This window comes from Neocloeon triangulifer, unplaced genomic scaffold (assembly GCF_031216515.1).
Source record: "Neocloeon triangulifer isolate White Clay Creek 2 clone unplaced genomic scaffold, ASM3121651v1 ptg000006l, whole genome shotgun sequence".
Classification (NCBI taxonomy): Eukaryota; Metazoa; Arthropoda; class Insecta; order Ephemeroptera; family Baetidae; genus Neocloeon; species Neocloeon triangulifer.
In genome coordinates this window covers 2,199,744-2,220,367 of record NW_026775549.1, presented here as the reverse complement: position 1 = coordinate 2,220,367, position 20,624 = coordinate 2,199,744, and the positions used below count along the sequence as shown (strand labels likewise).

Genomic DNA, 20,624 nt, shown 5'->3' with positions numbered 1-20,624 from the left:
AGAAGTGATAGCAGATGATAGTTTTTTTCACGAGCTAATGAACTGGTGTTATCCTTATCAGTTCAATAATAATAATAATTAGTTCTCATACAGCATCAATAAAATAATTATATGAAATAGGGCGTTGGTGTTTGAACGCGGTCCGTCTAAACAAAGCTCAACGCAGAGTTTGATTTTTTTTAATAAATTAATTAGAAATGTCGTTGAATAATCTATCTGATTTAGATCAAATAATTATAAAATATATATAATAAATCAAGCATCAATCATTTTCGAGTCCAGGTGCAGAGGGTCAAATAAATATAATAAAATAAAAGTGAACTCTCAATTTTAGTGAATGAAAGCCGCAAACTGCAGCATCACCTGTCCTCTTTTCCGAAGGGAGGGCAGCCTCATCGAATTGAATCATAATTCACTTCTTCATTACAATGCATGAACGGTACGTAGTGTCCGCACGAGCAAACGTAATGCGAAATGTTATACGAGGGGAATAGAAAAAAAGACAGGTGTGCTTCGGAGAGGCAGGCGCCGCTGTTTACCAACAAAATTTCGCCCCTTCGCGATTCGAACGCAGCCGAAAAGAGGAAATATTTTGCGAACGCCGCATTCGGCGGCCGAAAGACTGACCTGCCGACGAAGTGGAGGAGCAAAAGCAGGCTGACAGCAGCAGCAGCACCGAGACGGCGGACAGCAGCAGGGTCGGCCGACGAAGGTGCAGCGACGCCTCAGGGCCCATGGTTTCCGCAGAGACGATTTCTTCACAGCAGTCGGCGCCAGACGCGCATTTTGGACAGTCCGGCCTCGAACAACAGTCTGCCTAGCGCCGCCGTCCGACCCTAGCGTCTCATAATTCGGACGAAAACACAAAACACGGAGAGCGAATGGGACCGACGGCTACACCAACCAACGAGAGCGGCGCTCGTAAAGTGTTGTCCGTCGAGTGCGCGTGCGCCCTGCTTTCTCTTCAAATCTGCACAAAAATTTTTACGAAATCCTGAAGGAGAGGATGCTAACGCGCTCTGTTAACCGCTATGTAAACTAAAAGGGTTGCCGCGAAGGCGGGGAACACGACAGCGCAAAAATTAATTTTATAAATTTAATGTCCAATGTTACTTTGAATTCGCTTGTTGCAAGACAAGTAGTGCAATAATAGCAAATTAAATATTAATCTGATATTAACAATGTGGTTTAATGGCTTTTGCGCGAGTGCAATTTTTTTGTATAAAAATTAAGTATTCAATTTTTTAAATTCATTATTTATATTATTAAAACTATTAATTTTTTATTTTTCTGGTATAAGAAATTAAGTGATTAAAATTTTGAATTACCTAAATGTCTTTTTTCCTCTTAACACTGATATATAGCGATAAAAATTTTGGATGCCCTGAAGTTTAACTATATTTTGTCTTCAGACAACATTTCAAAAATTCTTTTACAATTACTGCTCTTCTGAAATATTCTTAGCAAGGTTTTACTAAAATTTGTCTTCGTTTTTGAGAAAATATTAAATTTAAAAGCTGCTGATTACTTTTAATTAGTGCGCAAAATATATAAGAAAAGTCATTAAGACAAAGTATTATTATAAATCACAAAAATTAATTTATAATTTTAAAATTTCTATTACACACACAACAATAAACAATATGGTGGTCTGGTGTTCGGTGATTTTGTTACTGTTTCTTTAAAAATGCAGGGTTCCAAGTTGAAAAAGTATAATTGGTTTCTAATTTTATTTTGTGATGAGTATTATAAATGGTTTTATTTTGAAGAAACATTTGAGATAACCACTGAAATACTTAATTTACAAACTTGAGTATATTTTTATCGCTTCCCAAATATTGTTATGAAAATTCAAAAAAAAAAAAAAAAAAAGTGGAAGATCTGCTTGACTGGTATTTTTGCTTCAGCAACTACAGATCCAAGCAATCAATTTTCTGCTCTGATAAATCTTCTTCTTTTCCCTCAACCATATCATCTTCTTCATCCCGCGATGCATCACTGTCATCGCTAATATCATCAAATTCATTTTCTTCTTCTTCTTCCTCTTCCTCGTAATCAGTGTTCATAACTTCATTTTCTGAATGAATTCCTGAACACACACTACTGTTGTCGTCCCCAAAATCTTCATCAAAATCATCAAACCTCTGCGGGATGTCATAATATTTCCACAACATCTTGACTCCAACTGCAGTTGTCAGATGCTTGAACCAAGAGTTACGTCGGCATATCACCTCCGCAGAAAGTTCATATTTATCACTGAGAGTGCGAAATTTGACCAATTCAAAACTTGGACAATGGTAAATTAAGCCCGCAACAATCTAGAATGACAAATTTTTTGTTATATATTCAGCCTTAATAAGGTTTTTTTTTGTTCTCACCTTCAGTGCAGGCTTGATTGTGTCTACACTGTAAAGGTCAAGGCTGACCTCGATCAACTTTTTGATGGCGTGGCTGTTTGGTTTTATCGTCAAAACTTCTTCAAGCACATTAATTTGCCCTGGTGTCTTGAGATGAAGGCGGACTTGCTCAGATTTTTCTGAACCAAGAAGAAACATTTTAAATATTCTATCCGCCTCCGAGTTATGAGCCAAGTACATCCCTTCAGCATGATATGTGTCGTCAGTGACATCGTATCTGTAGTTAAGAAAAATACAAAATAAATTTGATTGTCAAACGTCAAAGCCAAAAATGTCTGCTTGCCTCTTCCAATTCTTAAATTTTGCAAAAGGAATATCAACTTCCTCAAATTCATCAGCTGTCGAAGTATAAGTGAGCACTTGCAAATTTGGGCTTTTTTCAATGGCATATAATCCAAGTGGGGCTGGCGGATAAGATTCAGCCCTTCCCAAAGCTTTGATGGTTAATTCTCTTAAATGTGGTCCAAATTTTTCAACAATCGGGTGGACCAAGTTTGGCACTGCATGCACGATAAGCTTCGATGGTGGGAAAGGCATGGCGATCAGTTTTTCCACACTCGACGGACAATCAGACTTAGTCTCTATATGCAGTTTTTGAGCAATAATGTTTGCAGGCCACTCAATTTTAAATGGCAGGTGGATGCTTAAAGTGAAATGATTAGAGTTATTAATTATTTATGGTGCCTTTAATGCAGAATTTTTCTTACCACAAAGCAGTGAGGATGAGTTTTTTGTTTGGGTAATGCTCTGCATACAATTCAAGGAACCGATTGCCTGAATTTTGTATTTCTTCAATAAGAGCAAAAGTTTTGAGGTTTGGAATTTTTCCAACACAGTGAACAACAGTTTCCAAAGAAATGCGGCATCCCTCAATACGTAGCTCAAGGTGTGTCAGACTCAGCATTTTAGAAAAAGGCTCAATAGCTTTTTCAGTAAAGGATTTTTCCTTGACAGAAATTTCCATGCCCCTAAAATAGATCAATATAATATTAAAACAAAACAAAAAAGCCTTTCCTGATTTATACTGAAGCTGAGGGATGCTCTCTTGAATTTTTTTGAGCTGCTCATCGGTGCAAGTGTAGTTCCGGAAGCCCATGTACGTCAGCTTGCTCCATCTGAGGAGCTCCTTCGTCTTTATTACCATTGGTCCGCGGAAATTTTCATGGCCTCGGACAATTTTCTTCAAATTACAGCAATGGCGCTTCATGTAATAGAAAAATCCCTGCTCCCAATCTGGGGGTACCAAAGTATCCTCGTTGAAATCAAACTCCATTAAGTTTTCATTAAGGAACATCCATAGAAATTCCCTGCAGATTGGGGTTGGTTGGTTGCTCCCATTGCCGAAGAATTGTCTGCCATTTTTGAAGAAATCTTGGATGATCGAATTGGCTGCAAATTAAAAATTTATTATTTCCCAATAAGTTTTCTTTTTAGTTTGGTGATTTGCATAAATTTTATAAAAATCAGGTCCTTACGCAATACATTCATCGGATTGAAATCTTGTTGCCATTGTTTTAAGAAATATTCGTGGTTGAAAACTATGGACTTCATTGCCAGATTTCGTAATGACATTGACCTGTTGGCTTCAGTGAACCTCTTTGCTTTGATTTCATCAACGATTAAATTCATTTCTACATCTCCTGGCCTATTAAAAAGAAGTTTAATTCCATTTTATTTGTATTTCAAAATTTCAACATATAATTATAGTTTTAACTATAAACCGTTTAAAAGCCAGCCTGCCAGGCGGCTGCTTTTAACGATGTGCTTGGATTATTCAATTATGTACATAAATAAAACACAATGCATAGTTACCTCATCGCTGCCAAATTATTGTCCATCTTTCTTGATCTGAGGATATTTTCATACAAACTCGTGTAAAAAATTTCCTCACAGATTCAAAAGCGCAAAAATCCAAAGCATCCACTCTCCAAACCAAAATTGTGGGCCCAAAAATGGAAGCGAACCTAGAATATTATATTTATTTTACATAATTGGAATAAATTAGTTTTGATTTTTGTCGTTTAAAATGAAGGAATATAATTAAAAAAGAATTTAAAATTACTAAGAGAAAGAGAATTCTCTTTCTCACAAGAAATATAATATTACTTAACTCTTTAGAGTCAAGATACGTATGTATGGGTACCTTAAAGTTTCAACACTGGCCGGGTTGCGCTAAAATTTGGTCGAAAAGTAGGCAAAAATCCAAATCCGGCACACAAACTCAACCATGTGCAGTGCTTGCAACTCTAATTGAGAGTCATTCGAGATTCGAGTCACGACGCTCTTCTGCCTCTGCCTCTTCTTTTGCAGCCTTCAAGTTTCAAGGGAAGGGAAATGAATTGTTCTTGTTGTGTTTACTGCTGTGTTTCCTGTCCCAAAAGAGAAAGTTGCCCACGGCCCAGCCCTCCCCCGGCTCCCAATAAACCCACCCCCTCGTCTTTAGTGTGCCTGTTTTCGTGGCCTTCATCTCCTCCAGTCAGTGATCTCTCTAGCTTCATCACCTTCGCGCTCAACGCGCTGATTACAAACTTTAAAATGCACATGCACTCCCCTCTACCAACAAAATCTTCAAACTAACAAGCCAAAAACATTTATACCAATTTACCAAAAATAACATGATTCTATTTAGAATCCACAAAATTATCATCATGTGATAAAAATTCAATCAATCTTAATTTTTCATGCAGCCAAATTTTATTCAAGCTGAAATTTGCACATTTTCTATTTTCTTCTTATTGTCAGTGCAAACTGCAAAACGTTTAGTATTTTTTCATGTTGGCTCTCCCTAGGCAATCATGGCGCACATGTAAAATATCAACAAACAAAAAAAATTAAAAAGCATAAAAGGAAAAAGAAAACGCATCTTGATTGTGCTGTTTGCGAATTTACTGTTAATATTTTAATCTTGCTGGAATTTTATCTGGAAATTGGAACTTATCGCTCAAGTAATAAGTAAGTTAAATTTTCGGACTGTAAGTTATGCGGATCAGAAGCGCCAAAAGTATTGAAATGGCAGAGAATTCGGATTACTATAAAATAATAATGGCGTATACATGCAGCAGTGTCGTGTGATTCCAGCAATTTAATCGATCATTCTAATTTCTGATCAAATCTAGATCCTGGAAAGGATAAAAAGTAATTATAAGTAATAAAATTCTACCAAACGCTTTTATAATTAATGCAAGAATTGAACAATTTTTTAGATAAAACATGCAGCCAGCCGCGACGAGGGAACGAATTTTCTCCAGCATGCTCCTCTCTCAAAAGGAAGACCTAAAAATCGCCTACGAGCGTCGAGAGAAGATGAAACAGGAGCTGGTAGACTACACCGAGCTGAAGCACACAGTCGAGTTGATGATTGACAACAAAGACATCAAGGAGAATGGACTGCAAACCTCGGTGAACCTGGGCTGTGATTTCTACGTGGACGCCGTTGTGAAGAAGCCGGACAGAATTCTCGTCAGCCTAGGCCTTGACCTTTTCATGGAATACACTCTGAGTGACGCTCTGATGGTGGTTAACGCCAAACTGAAGGTGCTCGAGCACCAGATCGAGTACATGACAAGTCAAATTGCTCAAATCGAAAGTCACATCACACTCGCCACAATGACTTTGGGCCAGGACGACGCTCACTTTTATCCATCAGACATTGAACACTTGAGTGCGGAAAGTTTGGCTCCTAAGCTGTCTGTAGTTGAAGTCATTCAAAAAGACTTGTTAAACCGATTAAAGTGATCTCTAAATTATAATTTAAATTGTAAATTTTTCTGAATAAAATATCCTGATGTTAATGGAAATATTTTATTTCTGGACATTTTATCTTAAATTTTTTTTTTTTTCTTGAAAAACTATAAAGCTCGATCATTGAGATAATTCTTTGAAAATATAAATTTTATTTTGCCTGTGCAGGAGCTGTTGGACAAAATTACGGAATTATGGCCAGGTCTGTCTTTGGGTGGCTCATCCTCACAATTTTTCTCCCGAGTCTTATTCTGGCAAAAAGAAATTCCTGCCACAAAACAGCAACAATTCACAGATGGGTGTCTGAAAATGGCTTTCACAGGTGAATAAAAAAAAATATAATTATCCATTATTATTGAATTAAATTTTTTTCATTCAGATCTCTTCACACCAGTGTCCACATTCCGTGGAATTTGACGGGGTGTCTCATCTTGCTGGAGGAAAAGTTTCCGTCGGGAGCTTTTGTAGATCCAGACGCGGTTGCCAGGGACAAGCAGAACGGGATCAACTGTTTATTGGCGCCCATTGACATCGAAGCTTTTGAAGCTAAAAGCCAACCGTTTCGGGTCTATAGTTACAGCTTACCTGTAATTTCTGGTCAAACAGGTTTGTATCAAAGACAGCAAATTATTTGAATCACCAGTTTAATTTTGTTTTATAGAGGTTCGAATGAATCTGCCCTTCCACTTGCGGTACCACGAAGCAGGCCCTAAGGACAAGGAAGTGGTGCTCGTTCAGCCATCCCTTTTGGCCTCCTGTCCATACCAGCCTGGAGAGGCTGTGCAAAACTGCCCTGGATGGTCAGAGGGTCCTGCACCCTGCGTGTACTGTAGTCGGGAGCTTTGCGACTGGACTCACCTTCCTTACTCTTCGGTAGGCTGTGTTGTCTAATTGAATTGCTAAATATTAAATTAAAAAATTTCAGAATGAGCTGGAAGTGAGTCTGAACGTTCCAGTGGGAAATTCCGACCATGGTGGTATTGTAATGGTAGTCACTGCTTTCACAATGATCCTCGCAACAATTTATCTTTTGTTCACCATTCAAAAAAGTGCCAAAAAGAATAGATAAAGAAAAAATCTAGTCGATGAAATTTGGTTTTATTTAAAATAACTAAACACTTGGATAAAAATAGCAGAGTTAAAGAAACATTTTATTTCTTATCACGGCTGAAAGCACAAATCTTGGTAACGGAATTATATAGCGTACATATTAAATTTATCACAATGAAATTGCTGCTCACCTGCTGCTTACTGGCCTTGCTGCTGCCAGTACGTGGTTTCGAGGAGTTTCAAGTTTTCCTCTAAAGAAAAGACTTCGTCCAGTCTCCCTGCTTCCTTGGCCTGCTTGATGTAGCCCCTGACCAGGTTAATTTGCTGGACGATGGGGTCATCCGACTCGACCACTGCACTGCTGCTTGTGTAAGTGCCCCAGCCTGCCCCCTGCATCACGTGGGCCGACTTCGGACCTCCGGATTGGTTCATTCTGCTTGAAATGCCACTGCGGACACGGCTCCTCAGGTCCTTAAGTTCCATCTCAGACGGCAGCGTTGGCAAACCCATTAGATTGTCCCGAATAAAGTTCGAGGCTGATGCCCTGACCGACTGCTGGAGGCGCAGAGTCCGTCCGCGAGGGGCGCTTTCCTCATTTGATTTGGTACCCAGGATCAAAATGGACTTGCTTGTGTGTTCGATCTGCTCGGCCAGCTGCACCAACTTGAGCCGAGTCATCTGAGCATCTCGCAAGTCGTACATGGACTCGCCCGAACAGAGGGAGGAATGCATTTTGTTGTATTCGGCAAGGAGAACGGAAGCATCTGCTTGAAGGTGCTAAAAATTTTAATAAATTTTAGATTTTGAAAAATATTAATTACTAAAATATGTGCAAATTTAAAATGCATACAATGATAAATAGTAAAATTGTGCATTTTTTTTTTTTTTTTACTTTTACTTTCATTTGAATGATATAATTACTTATTTCTATTTATTATACACACCTGAAGTTTGTCGTAGAATTGACAAATAATTGGTCTTGCAGTCTTGCTTGCCACTTTCTGTGTCCGGTGCTCCAGTCTTTCGTAACAGGGCATGCAGACCCTGAAGTCAGGAAGGCTCGCCTGTTGCATCGACTCCTCGGAGAGCTTTTTGTTTGACAATTTGAGTGCGTCCGCAATTGGTAAATATTGAGAGCAGGCGTTGCAAGTGATGGCTCCGCACAATCGGCAGTGGTGCTTCCGCCTGGTCAGGTTGAAAGACGAACCGCAACTCGGACACAAGTTGACCAACGAGTCATCCATCCAAGAAACAACTGCTTGCTCATGAGTTTTTCTCTATACAATATATTTTTTTTTAATAAATTACATAATTATGGACGATGAAAAAAATTTTGATTTAATGACATACTTTGACAGGATCGCTGGAAAGGCCATTCATCAATTTCTCCAGACGGATGACCAATTTGTTTATGTCGGTGTTGTAACTGTCCATTTTTTCGCTTCTCATTTCTCTGAATTTAGTGGTCAGTGACCTGGTGATGCCAACCTGCACCTCTGGAGGCCTGATCGACGCTCCTGCGACGTCTTCGTATTCATCGTCATACTCGTACATAGCTTTTGATAATGAAAATTATTTAGCTTTGAAAATTTCCAGCCAACTCTGTTATGTACATAATTTGTTGGCAACAATTTCTAATAAAAATTACATTAATTGCTGACAGGAATTTCTATAATTACAGAACTTACCGCTCAGATGTTATTCATTTAAAGTTGTGGTGCGAAATTTCAATTTTGTACAGGCCGAATTAACTCTTGGCTCGGCTGTAGAAAACAACTCTCAGAGATTGATTGATTTTCTGAAAAATCTTTTGGGGATACGCCCATGTAAATGTGGGCGTGGCACAAACTCAAACCCAAAATGATGCTGGCGCCAAATAGGCATGGCCCTTATACATTGCACTGTATATTTAGCGTATTAAGCATCAATATTTACCTAACGATTTTTGAAATTTCTAATGTCCTATTATTTTTCTCTTTCAATTTTTGAAAACAAAAAATTCATTGATAAAAATTTTCATCCTTATACGTACACTGCAGTCGTTTGGATGAATTATTATAATAGGATGTGATGGGGTAACTAAATAAAAAATCAGACGTCAATTTTACTTCCAAAATAGGATTTATTATTATGTGCTGCCCTTAGTACATTAATCCGTTTATCACTTAAAATAAACACCACAGTAATTTTGGTACAAAGATAAAATATCCTCTCGCCATAAAATTACACTCGTGTGGTTGTTCATCTTCATCATCGTAATCAATAATTTAAAATTTTTCCTCTCAGACTACAATTTAATTAATTATATATAAACTCTCTGTCTCAAAGTCTGCACACGACTACAGAAACTGGATTTTTATGTTATCTCTTGTATGTAATTGATTTTTACCATTTTCCATCATATTCTCTCATCTCAACAAATTTTATATTACAGAAAAAAAACAGACAGTATGGAGAAACACCTCTCGTGATTCTCGTTTGCATAATAACATAAACTCAAGGAGCACAAAATTCAAATTCATAAATTATAATTTAGCGCGACAAGAAAAACAAAATCATCTGTTACACTTTTGCCACATTTTGACGAGCAATTATTTTTTTGGGTGTAGAGATCATTGTTTGTTTGATAGTCAGAAACGATTATTTATTTATTTTTTAAAGCAGGACCCGAGCTTTTCCACCTGCTTTTTTCTTTCCTTCTTGTGTTAATCCAGGAAACATAATACACAACAAACACATCATTATTTGCACTTTTTGTCAACAAAATTGCTGCCCAATCAAACAGTTTTGCCTCTTGTCCGGAACCATTCAATTTTTCTTCTCATTATAAATAATTTTGATTTGGGAGTCATTTACGGAAATTTATTAGACTTTTTCGACATTGAACAACTTTTTCACAAAAATGATCAACCGACATAAACAATTAAATTCCTCACTCTAGATACGCTCAGCTTGACGGGTAACAATAATTCATATAATATTTACGACGTTCAGAGACAAAAAAAAATACACACAAAATCATATGATGTATTAAAAAAAAAATTATGTAGCGTTCCTGAGATTTTCATGACCAGCAGTTTAATGACAAAAACAAATAACCAAGGAACATATCCATGTTTACCGACCGCGTAATGTGTTAATTACTCAAATTGATCTTGACCGAGTGACAGCTCACAAAAAAACAGATAAATTGTACATCAAGGTCCCTTTTTCAATGTGATATTATAGAAAAAACTGAATGCAGAGTTGCATGTGAAATTTATGTAATGAACATGGGAAAATCCTCTCTTTGGCTTTTGTGTGTTTCTAAATATCGCCTCTGAATACATTATCCGATGAAAAGTGCAAATTCAGTTTGATTCTCATCTCAGCGTTTTTGGCAACCGTAGATTAACTGCGGGAAAGCAGTGTTCGTTCCCCACATATTGTTTTCATGCATGGTAACTTTTCCTTAATCGTCTTTCTTTAGAATAGAAAATAATTAAGTTCTTTGGGGACTATTTGGAGAACCACATTATGGTGATAAAGAAGCAACATAAAGTACAACAAATATATTGATTTTAAGGTACAGTCAGTCATAAAAATCAACACGCACAAGAATTTGCTGCGAATTAAAATCAGTGTCGACTTTTTGCTGTTTGATATTTGTATTCATGTTTAGAAATGGTTGTTTTTCTCTTTTCGCATAATTACATATTCTCAACCCAGTGCGTGACTATTTACGTTCCGTTTTTTAATAATTATATACGTTCTATGTTCTATATGTTTCAAAGAAATTATTAATTAATTAATCAATTACATGACTCGATTTTAAGTACATAATAGTGTAATAATAAATTCATTTTTCACAACAATAAAGGCACACACAAAACATCGTCTGCTGATTTGCTCCATTTTGTTACATGGCAATTAAACAAATTAACACATCTCATTTAAATGATTTTTCCTCTACTACACATCTACCAAACAGAAATCCATCATCTTTTTCATATTTATGTATAACAAAAGAAAAAAATAGAGAAAAAGGACACATATACTTTACTGCGTGCCGAATGCAAGAAACTAAATCAAAGAGAAAGAAAAAAACACCAAACAAAATCAAAAAAAGGGGAGAAACCATCGTAAAAGTAAGAGTAACATTAAATCCACTTAATTCACGACCTGGGAATTTTTTTCATATCAAATCCATCAAATTTTCTAAAGCAAGACCGGGCGAAGTGTGTTTGATTTTACACAGACTTCGCCGGCTTTATGTGTCAAGGGAGTAATAATAATTTTCTGTAAAAATATGTATAAATCTGCTGCACTATTGATCTTTGACATTTAAATTTTATCTGCGTGATATGACGATATAGCTGTATTATTTTTACTTTGTTTTCTCGGTATAATATAGAAATCTTTCGTTTCAGCTTCACGTACCGCTTCAACACTGTGATTTTTGTTATTTTTCGACACCAACCAGCAACAATAAAAAAGTGTAAATATCCACCAATCAACGAGTACAATTGATTCATACAACGTATAGTATTAATCAATAATGCGAGACAGGTCGAGCGTTACTATTATTTTTTTTTCTGTTTCTTTTTGTCTGAATCCAGAGTGAATGAGTGAGTGTAGTAGCAACAGAGAAATTTTCTTCGCACGTACAACAACATGACACCTAAGACGTTGACACATCAGGCAGAGGAGGGACGGCGGTCAAAAGGTCAACACTCAACCAACAAATTGTTGTGGCAGTCTCAGAACCTACATCTAGGAAACAGAAAGCAAACAACAAGTCAAAAATAAAGGTAAATTAATCCGTCCACACACTTAAGTATTATTCAATTTATATATAATATATTAATTAAGAAAAGAGAGACAAGCCTCGTGTTTCGTATAGAGAAATTTGATACGTGGCGACACTCAACACCGTTTCCTTTATTGTTAAATTTTTAGTTGAATATTATTTTCTGTTTTAAATTAACGGTTACTTGAGCATTTTAGTGTTTACTATTCTCCCACTTTTTAAGATTTTTATAGACACAAACACTGAACAGCTCAATTATTTATTTCTAGTAACACAGATCATCCTGTTTTGTGGCAGACCCTGTGTCATCCATTTATTTTATTTTTAGCTCTAACAGTGGGTGGCAGTCTTGTGACATCCTAACCGTTTTGGAAAATCAAGAAAAATACCTTAAATCATGTTTTAGCCAAAAATTTCCAACTACAAATTAAAAACTACATAGTTACAATACAAAGCATTACTTTGGCCCCTTGCAATTCAGACATTGGTTAATCAGCGACAAAAACAAGTTATTGAGTCATTCGAAAATATAATAAACCCAACAGTGGAATAAATGTTTCCACTTTTCAAAACAGTTGAGCAATTGATTTAAGTATTGGTTTATGAGAAGAACTAACGTACGAGACATGAAACGTATTTTTGGTTAGGTTTGCACAAGAACTTCCCCACCGAGAGAAAGAGAGAGAGCCCAAGGCACATTTAGAAAATATGTAAAGAAACACCGAGATATTATTGTGGCAGGGTGCAAAAAACCACTCATTTGACACAGATATGTACACTGACTGATATTTAATCTCAATATATTAAGTGATCACTGGAAAATCGGGTGCGCGAAATAATCAGAGTGTGGTAAGGAGTGCACACTGTTTTTCGCAAGGAAATAAAAAAAAAGTGTGACATGTGTCCGCGCAAAACACAAACTTTTGTTTTAAATGCAATTAATAAATGACTAGAGAGTGACTAGCAAGTTTCTTGTTCCTAAAGAGAGAGTGACACACTGAACAGTAATTGGACACCGAGATATTTTTGCTTTTAATATATCGACCACGAAAAACAATCAATTCAAGACAACGAGGACTGCATCTCCTCGGCTAGCAGGGCAGGAATGGCTGAATGGGTGAGAGGGTGGCGGAGCCGCTGAAAACGGCGGCGCACCAACCACCGCTCTCAAAATCGAAAATTCAACCGAAAGCAGCGCCATCATAATAAAAAAAATCTATCATCATTCTTGTGCACATAGGCAAATTTACAAATCGGCATTTTATCAATTTTTAAAGACTCTTTTCTAATAATGTCGCGTTCTCTCTCGCTCTTCAAAATCATCACTTATTAGGCCTGTTAGGATGCCATGGCATGAGTTTGTATTGTCGCACGTCTCTTTGGTCTTTCTTGGCGCCTCTCCGCACATACTTACTCTTTAGTACGGCTTTGAGGCGTCTTTGGATCGCTTGAGCTGCACCTTGAGGCGCTTGGTTCCGATCTGGAAACCGTTCATCGCCTGAATGGCAGCCTGGGCACTCACAGGGTTGTCGTATGATACAAAGCCTGCAGACAAAAATTAAAGAAATCTTTAGTTCAAATTAATAAAAATATACACTTTAATAAACTAATTTACATAGAGGTTTTCAAATTTATATTTTAAATGAGGACGAAAAAAGGTGGGGATTGAAAAATTCATCATTTCAAGATTTAAATAATAATAATAATTGACAATTTAAATAATTTATCATCAATAAAAGTCGACAATTCATAAAAAATTTGCATAGAAAAAAAACATATATTTTATTATATTTACGTTTAAAAACACTGAAGTACGTAAACTTGAACTTATTCTTTATATATATAAAATAAAAAGTTGTATTTTAAATATCAAATAACGTCAAAATTAAACACAGTAATTTATTATTAAACTTTAAATTAATTAATTAATTATTTTTAAAATTAAAAAAAAATATTATTATGCAATAAATAAATTATAAAAAGATGAAAAAAAGATAAATTATTAAATTTATTTTTGATAAAATTTAACAAAAATTTTTGATTTAAATTAGCAACTAAAATGTTACATTTTTATTTCTTTTGATCATTTAAATGGTTTTTTCTCATTCAAAATACACAAGTTTATGCAAACTGAAAATTATAAAAATTAAAATTTTGTACTTACCAAAGCACTTGGAGAGGTTTGTTTGCTTGTCGATGAATACTTTAGCGGAAAGCACCTGGCCAAATGGGAGGAACGTTTGCGCCAGGTCAGTGTCACCGAACTCTTGCGGCAGGTGGTAGATGAACAGGTTGGCACCTTCGGGACCTTCAGTTTGCTTTCCTGAATTGACTGCTGCCGCCGCCGCAGCCGCCGTGGCCGTGGTTATGGAGTTTGAACTAAAACCGGGGAACCCTGAGGGGGAGAATGAAAAATTCAAAGAGGTTCCCTGAATTCCGTAACTTGCATACCTGTGTACTGTTGTATGCTAGAATAGGAAAGGGGGTCTAGGCTGGAGCCGTTGGTGGCCGCCGAGCCGAGGCCGTTGAGGCTGGTGAGGGTGGTCCCTGAAAGGGCGCCCAGCCCCATGGAGGTGACCGGACTGACTGCACTGAATGAGTTGGTCGCGCTCGACGTTTGCGGCGCTATCGACCCTGCAGACGCGCCAGAGGAATAAAAAAATAGTTAATAATCTTTCGTCAAATCTCCGCCGGGGTTGAAAATAAATAAATAGGCAATTAAATTAACAACCAAATTAATATCTACTTGGTGGCTGGAAAAAAAATAACATAGCGGAGGAGGATGTTCTATGGAATTTATTATTATATGACCTCATGCCAAAAAAACCAATTAAGTAAAAAAATTAATTGAGTAATAATTCGGTGAGCGTTGGGAGAGAGCGTAAAAAAGTATGGTGGAGAAACACACGCCGAAAGAGAAGGCCAGCTACACACGGACACAAAAAGAATGGAGCTAGAGAGTGAGAGACGCGCACACACTTTAATATTGCACAAACGCAGCACGAGTATATAATATAGGAGAGGGAGAGAAAGGAGTGAGTGCGAAAAGAGAAAAATATACATACACACAAACACGCAGAGTGCAGAAAAGAGAGAGAATGGAGCAAAAGTCGAAATAATGTATAGAGTAGATTCGCGAACAGTGGAGAAGCGAAAAAAAAATATAGACGCAAAATTTAAGAGTTAGAGAGAGAGAAAGTGGGATTGCAGAGAGAAAGAAGAGGAGGGCAAAAGAAATATAAATTCGTGGGGCGACATGAATTGAACCGAAACAAGAGAGAGTAAAACCCACGAGTAATGTAGTGTGTAGCACCCTCACCTTTGGTTTTGGGTTTGCCAAGGAGGGCTAGGTAGGCAGAAACAAATAGAGAAGAGAATATCAAGGACTGCGGATTTTTGCCCGTAACCAGTATAAAAGCTTTTTTTCTCTTTTTGCCAATTTCAATAATAGGATTTTGGAAAATAAGGAGTACGAAAAAGGGGATTGAGTGGAGAATCGAATTTCCTTCTTTTTTTAGAAATAAATGCGCACCGATTGCTAAGTTTAACAATTAAATTGCAATTCTTCAAAAGACCTCAATCCCCAGAGTTAAAATTATTTATAAAATATATATCTGAATTGCCTGAACAGAAACTTGATGCAAAAGAGAATATGTAATAAAGTGACACTTACACATACCTGCCGTTGAATTAGTCAACCCCGTGAGGGCTACAAAAACAAAACAAAAAATAGAGTATCCGTCACAAAACACAATCCCAAAAGATGTGGTAAAATCTCTACAAAAAGGGATTATTTCGAAACGTTGCCGCCGGTTTATGTACAAAATTATTTTGTTAATATTTTAGAGGGAGAGATAATATAGAGAGTGAGAGAGAGATAGAGAGGCTACAACAGAGGTCTGTTCCGAAAGAGTGGGCTTAATATTTGTGGTGTGCGTTAACTTTTCATATCATCCCTGCCGTTTGAACGCGGAACAGGAACGAGTAGTGCCTTTTTATATATAAAATTTTTACAAGGCTTTGATCGAAAACAGGTTCAAAAGAGAATATATTATAACGTTGCGCTTTCCATAAACTGGACGTATAAATTATCAACTATACAAAAGGGTTTAAAGAGGGATCAATGAGGGAAAAAGTAAAATTATTGGTATTATGAATAAATGTACTAACTCTGCGTATATAATATTATGAGAGAGGGAAAATAATGAATTTATGTAATATATATTTTCAAAAAGCAGCACCATAAAAGCAGGCATGTAAAAAATAAAATTCGAAAAAACTTCATGCTTTTTATATGATACAAAACTCCAAGCTGGGAGAGAAATCATCTGCTGGGAGGGAAATTAATATATGCGCCTCCGAAGATACATAGAAAAGTCGGATCAAAAATACTAGAAAAACTACACCAACACACTCGTAATCCAGCATTGTAAGAATTCTCTATTATAATTTTTGTTCTCGCAGGTCAACAATAATTTTTCGTGTTTATTTGTACTCGAGCCGAAAGGTCACGAATATGAATGGATCGCTTCTTACAACACTGACCAAGGCTAAAAATATGAGAATAAAATAAGACACGCGCTCCAAGTAGCGGAGCGCGCGCGCAGGGCATTAAAAAAGGTGAATCAGCAAAATGCATGTTTCAGCTAATGTAAATCAACTAATGTATACGCAATAAATGTATAATTACAAAAAATATATAAAGAGAGAGAGCAGTATACAAAAATCTTGGAAAAGTAAATAATTATGTATATATACGAGAGAGCAGAGTATGCAAAATATTACTTCTGTGGAGAATTTATGAGAAACCAACCTGGACTACTTAACCCAGAGGCACTGGATCCTATAATGTGGGAAAACAGCATCGATAAGTAAAACCACAGAATAGATATTTATTTATTGTAAACAACGCAGAGTGGAGGAGAGAAAAGATAAATAATAAATTATGAAAAGTCATCGCGGCATCAAATTTTCGTTCGGAATACAAAGCGTGTCAGCCCTGCTTACTTTTCGTCACAATATATTTTCTAATTGACGCAAGAGTGAATAAAAAAAATAAAACAACAGTCAAACACCGAAAATGTAGATAAGAGAGCCTGCTTTTTACATAGCAAAAATCATTATTCAATTTCCCGCAGTATACCAAAAAGCGGCGGCTCTCTTTTGAGGAAGAACTTTAAGAACTCACCAGTGGGCGAGACGGCCTGCAAATTGGCTCCGTTGCCGCCAGAAATGGCGGCCAGAGTGACCAAATTCTGCATGCTCATCGGGTTCACAGCTGAAGGGGTGGCATAATTAATCAAATGGCATGAAAAGAGAGAGGGTGGCACTCACATTGATTGGCGACAGAGAGGTTCGCCAGAGTGGCGAGTCCCTGAAGATTGGCCGCGCTGATATCACTGGTGGCTCCTGACCCTGCGGAGCCGGACAGGTTGAGGCCTGCCGAGCCCTGGAGGGCAGCCAACGTCTGCAGACCAGCTGGAATGAAAATTGAACCTAATTGAGTCCAGTTGAGATCTAAAATATATAAAGTTTTGAACAATTTAAATAAAATTTTGCATAAGAAAACAATTAACTCTGGTAGTGGGGAAATTTCAATACAACAGAGATTATATATTGATAAAGATAATTTTTTGAAATTGTATAACTAGATGCTAAATGTAGCAAATTTTCAATTATTAATTATCCTTAGACAGAATTATAATATTAAAAATGACTTGGATCCATACGACGTAGCAATTTTTAATGCTAAATATTGATTTTCATGAGTTAGCTAGGCAAAAATTTATAATTATGTTAAACGAATGGTAAATACAATTTCAAATCCTTCAATAGTCTAAATTTAATTTAATTATTATTTGTCAATAATGATATCAAATTACAAATAATATTGATAAACGTGTTAATATTTACAAAGAAATAAAAGAAAATAAATAAAATAAACAGATATAATAAAATAACTTAATTTAATATTTTAATGAACAATTGAACCAATATTAATTTTTTTATTGATTTTTACCTGACCCAGCTGCCTGCAGTTGCTGCATGTTCATAAGCTGCTGCATGCTGGCGAGCAGGTTGGCCGGCGAGTTGGCCGCCCCCGCACTCTGCTGTGTGGGCTGCTGCTGCTGCTGCATCTGCTGGAGCAACTAAAACACACGAACGTCAACCGAAGTCTGTTCCAGGCAGAGGAGCAATTTACGTTCGGATTGGCACTCACAGTCAGGTACTGTGGCGTCAGTGCGCTGATGTTCCAGAGGTTGGCTTGCATCTGCTGCAGTCTCTTTTGGTCCTTCTCCTTCTGCGTGTCCGCAAACTTGACCACCAGGGGTGACGAGCAGCCCTGCGCGGCAAATAAAATTTAATGAAAAGTGACGCCTTGGTTTGGCGAAGAGCTGCTTGTAATTAAAGTAGGAGGAGATGATTAATCGAAATGGAAGCAAATAACTTTTGTAATTATGGGGAAAGAAGTGTCTTGGTTGAGTGTTGAGAATTCTCAAACTTGAAAAGAAAAACGACGCAAAGGAAGTGATGAGGAAAGTTGCAAATCTTCAATAAATTAGTCCAATAAGTTCGTGGATACAGAAAATTACTAAACTCTCTGATAATCTTTTGTTGAAAATGTTTCTAAAAATTATTGAAACTGTTTGTGTTGTCCACCTCCGAATGAATTAAAGTTATAAAGTTGTAGAAAAATGAAGCAAATATGCAAATAAGTTTTAAAAAAATCCGTTCATTACTTGTTGATAGATCGAAGTCTTCAATCTTTAATTTGAAGTTAATATAAATTCAACTTTTTTAGAAAATAATAATAATAATAATAATAAATAATAAAACATAGTGATAAAGTTTAAAACTCTGATAGGAACTAATTTTATAGCAAAAGTTTCTAGACGCATTAAAATATATACTCCAATTTGGATTTGCGCTTTTAATTCTGAATCTCCCTGAAGCCGGTGTCATTTGCAAACAGATCCGGCGCCATAAACAAGCCAAAGGCAAACAGCGGAGAGCAATCCCGCAACATGAGACGCCGCCCCGAGAGTTCATTGCCAAATCATCTGCGGGTGGCTGCTCGCTGATTAAATGAGAGAGGGGCTCTTTCTCCATGGCAGAGAGAATATTATTCTCGGGGCTTCGGGGCTGTTGATTGAGTTTTGCCAGGGCTGCTCTGTCGCTGGATTTAGAACAAATTGGAACACGCAGCGCACCGCCCACTCGCCCTCCACCACCCCTGAAACCCTCTGCACCGCGATAATTATCGAGATTCCCCCCATTAAAAATTTTCACCTCCAAAAAAGTCGCAGTGAGCAAATCCGAACAAAAGTTCTCTCGTTAAATATTCCACGTTTCGGAGATTATTCGGTTGGATGAAAACGACAATTTATCAACGCGAGCAATCACTTGGAAAAAATTTTGGAGTGTAAAAGCAAAGTTGAGAAAGAAACTCACCTCCATGGTTTGGGAATGATGCATCGCCTTGATGGCGTTGATGGCACATTGTTTAGATGTGTAGGTAACAAAGGCACAGCCTGAAACAAACGAGACTTTCAGTTCAGCAGCACTTTTCACAAACAATGAATGCATGCGGGTTGGGAGGATAAAAAGTTGCGGCGCGCGTAAGTGCACGCGGCGCACGGCAACACATACCGCAGGTTTTTTTCTGACTGCCGCGAAACAAACAAAAAAGGTACATGTACTGACGATTATATGCGGCGGGTGATAAAGAGCCATCGTTATAGCACCGAAAGGGTTCAAATACATATGCTTTTGTTCAAGTGCTCCATTTGCATACAAGCTATATACTTAGCCATGTACTTGGCTTGTCAGAGTTAAATTTGGAAAAAATTATTTACCCGGAAGAAATAAATATAGCCTAGAAATCTCCAAACGATTCTCAGTTAAATGGCCCCTTGCATTTATTTAAATGATTTTCGAACTCATCACAGTCAAGTGCAAAAAATTCTTGTTTTAAATAATTTTGCTGAGTTTTCAGCAAAAATTGAAAGCTTTACAAAAAAAATTATATATAAATATATTAATTTTTTAAGTTCAGTCTAGTTAAAATGTTACTATTTTTTATTACATTTGAAAAAGTAGATGTGTTTTTCTAATTTTTCTAATTGAAAGTCTTTTATTTAGAAATTGTGATTTTAGAATGATAAGGTGAGAGAAATTGAATTAAATAATTTTCATAAAGCTGCTTATTTTTCTAACAGCTCCTCAAAAATTTCAGAACATCTGTAATTCTTCTCCACGTGTATCTCATTTACGAGCGTTTTAGTTTTGTGTCACCAGAGGTCAAAAATGCTATTGGAGTTAGTCGCGCAACCAGAAAGATTATCCAGACAGAACAAAACGTGTTCCGGAATATTGTAAATGCAATGAGCGCACAGAGAGAGACAATTCAAGTCAAGTTTTATTAGCCCATAAAGCGGCGGCGAAATTTGAAATTCTGTCTTGCAAACAACGCCGCTGACAATTGTGCATGGGACGATCAAGACGGCAGATATGAGCCCGAGAATCACATTACTCGTTTAAAATTATTCTAATGAGAACGATTAATTTGCATGAAAATTTCCATCCCGCTCGCTTTCCAACACAAAACAATGGAAACGGGGAAAAAA

General features: G+C 36.9%; 5 protein-coding genes across 21 annotated transcripts in view; 1 reads left to right on the top strand and 4 right to left on the bottom strand.

Annotated features, from left to right (window-relative positions):
- LOC132194257 (neogenin) overlaps positions 1-933 on the bottom strand; it is a 32,649-nt gene extending 31,716 nt beyond the window's left edge. For 2 of the 3 annotated variants that reach the window (XM_059615421.1, XM_059615423.1), the window contains exon 1: positions 628-932. In XM_059615421.1, the coding sequence (XP_059471404.1) occupies positions 628-736 (109 nt within the window). In that variant the 5' untranslated portion in view covers positions 737-932. Of the gene's footprint in view, positions 1-627 lie in introns of all 3 variants that reach the window. The other variant, XM_059615422.1, reaches the window with a different exon arrangement.
- A 787-nt stretch (positions 934-1,720) lies between these two features.
- LOC132194288 (uncharacterized) lies at positions 1,721-4,699 on the bottom strand. Of its 2 annotated transcripts, XM_059615460.1 has the most exons (8): positions 4,561-4,699; positions 4,230-4,381; positions 3,893-4,062; positions 3,443-3,806; positions 3,125-3,385; positions 2,701-3,060; positions 2,379-2,634; positions 1,721-2,318 (listed from the first exon to the last, which is right to left on the bottom strand). In XM_059615460.1, the coding sequence occupies exons 2-8, from the start codon at positions 4,253-4,255 to the stop codon at positions 1,911-1,913; spliced, it is 1,845 nt and encodes a 614-aa protein (XP_059471443.1). In that variant the 5' UTR covers positions 4,256-4,381; positions 4,561-4,699; the 3' UTR covers positions 1,721-1,910. The 2 variants fall into 2 exon arrangements, with proteins under 2 accessions (XP_059471443.1, XP_059471442.1); XM_059615459.1 differs by having other exon boundaries at positions 3,125-3,806.
- Positions 4,700-5,210: 511 nt separating this feature from the next.
- LOC132194125 (protein UXT homolog) lies at positions 5,211-7,238 on the top strand. 4 transcript variants are annotated; one of them, XM_059615216.1, is made up of 5 exons: positions 5,211-5,369; positions 6,327-6,480; positions 6,538-6,764; positions 6,820-7,031; positions 7,084-7,238. In XM_059615216.1, the coding sequence occupies exons 2-5, from the start codon at positions 6,353-6,355 to the stop codon at positions 7,225-7,227; spliced, it is 711 nt and encodes a 236-aa protein (XP_059471199.1). In that variant the 5' UTR covers positions 5,211-5,369; positions 6,327-6,352; the 3' UTR covers positions 7,228-7,238. The 4 variants fall into 4 exon arrangements, with proteins under 4 accessions (XP_059471199.1, XP_059471201.1, XP_059471200.1 ...); XM_059615218.1 differs by lacking the exons at positions 6,327-6,480; positions 6,538-6,764; positions 6,820-7,031; positions 7,084-7,238 and adding exons at positions 5,534-5,562; positions 5,621-6,208; XM_059615217.1 differs by lacking the exons at positions 6,327-6,480; positions 6,538-6,764; positions 6,820-7,031; positions 7,084-7,238 and adding an exon at positions 5,621-6,208.
- A 1-nt stretch (position 7,239) lies between these two features.
- Positions 7,240-9,048, bottom strand: LOC132194124 (rabenosyn-5). 2 transcript variants are annotated; one of them, XM_059615215.1, is made up of 4 exons: positions 8,897-9,020; positions 8,559-8,842; positions 8,153-8,485; positions 7,240-7,985 (listed from the first exon to the last, which is right to left on the bottom strand). In XM_059615215.1, exons 2-4 carry the CDS (start codon positions 8,760-8,762, stop codon positions 7,407-7,409), a joined length of 1,116 nt encoding a protein of 371 aa, XP_059471198.1. In that variant the 5' UTR covers positions 8,763-8,842; positions 8,897-9,020; the 3' UTR covers positions 7,240-7,406. The 2 variants fall into 2 exon arrangements, with proteins under 2 accessions (XP_059471198.1, XP_059471197.1); XM_059615214.1 differs by having other exon boundaries at positions 7,244-7,985; positions 8,559-8,764; positions 8,897-9,048.
- A 258-nt stretch (positions 9,049-9,306) lies between these two features.
- LOC132194337 (CUGBP Elav-like family member 2) overlaps positions 9,307-20,624 on the bottom strand; it is a 277,639-nt gene continuing 266,321 nt past the window's right edge. For 4 of the 10 annotated variants that reach the window (XM_059615532.1, XM_059615531.1, XM_059615534.1 and 1 more), the window contains 11 exons: positions 19,450-19,529; positions 18,200-18,340; positions 18,017-18,146; positions 17,332-17,475; positions 17,186-17,275; positions 16,811-16,840; positions 15,671-15,706; positions 14,449-14,631; positions 14,162-14,392; positions 13,412-13,542; positions 9,307-11,960 (listed from right to left, as the gene is read on the bottom strand). In XM_059615532.1, the coding sequence (XP_059471515.1) occupies positions 13,415-13,542; positions 14,162-14,392; positions 14,449-14,631; positions 15,671-15,706; positions 16,811-16,840; positions 17,186-17,275; positions 17,332-17,475; positions 18,017-18,146; positions 18,200-18,340; positions 19,450-19,529 (1,193 nt within the window). In that variant the 3' untranslated portion in view covers positions 9,307-11,960; positions 13,412-13,414. The remainder of the gene's footprint in view (positions 11,961-13,411; positions 13,543-14,161; positions 14,393-14,448; positions 14,632-15,670; positions 15,707-16,810; positions 16,841-17,185; positions 17,276-17,331; positions 17,476-18,016; positions 18,147-18,199; positions 18,341-19,449; positions 19,530-20,624) is intronic. The other 6 variants (XM_059615526.1, XM_059615525.1, XM_059615529.1 and 3 more) reach the window with 6 other exon arrangements.

Coding starts and splice junctions, on each gene's coding strand:
- LOC132194124 (XM_059615214.1), bottom strand. CDS start 8,762: ATGTACGAGTATGACGATGAATACGAAGACGTCGCAGGAGCGTCGATC. Junction 8,486..8,558: donor TTTCCAGCGATCCTGTCAAA/GTATGTCATTAA, acceptor TATATTGTATAG/AGAAAAACTCATGAGCAAGC. Junction 7,986..8,152: donor AATTCTACGACAAACTTCAG/GTGTGTATAATA, acceptor TAAAATTTTTAG/CACCTTCAAGCAGATGCTTC.
- LOC132194288 (XM_059615459.1), bottom strand. CDS start 4,255: ATGGACAATAATTTGGCAGCGATGAG. Junction 3,807..3,892: donor CAATCCGATGAATGTATTGC/GTAAGGACCTGA, acceptor TTTAATTTGCAG/CCAATTCGATCATCCAAGAT. Junction 2,635..2,700: donor AAATTTAAGAATTGGAAGAG/GCAAGCAGACAT, acceptor TCTTAACTACAG/ATACGATGTCACTGACGACA.
- LOC132194125 (XM_059615216.1), top strand. CDS start 6,353: ATGGCCAGGTCTGTCTTTGGGTGGCTCATCCTCACAATTTTTCTCCCG. Junction 6,481..6,537: donor TCTGAAAATGGCTTTCACAG/GTGAATAAAAAA, acceptor TTTTTCATTCAG/ATCTCTTCACACCAGTGTCC. Junction 6,765..6,819: donor TGTAATTTCTGGTCAAACAG/GTTTGTATCAAA, acceptor TTTGTTTTATAG/AGGTTCGAATGAATCTGCCC.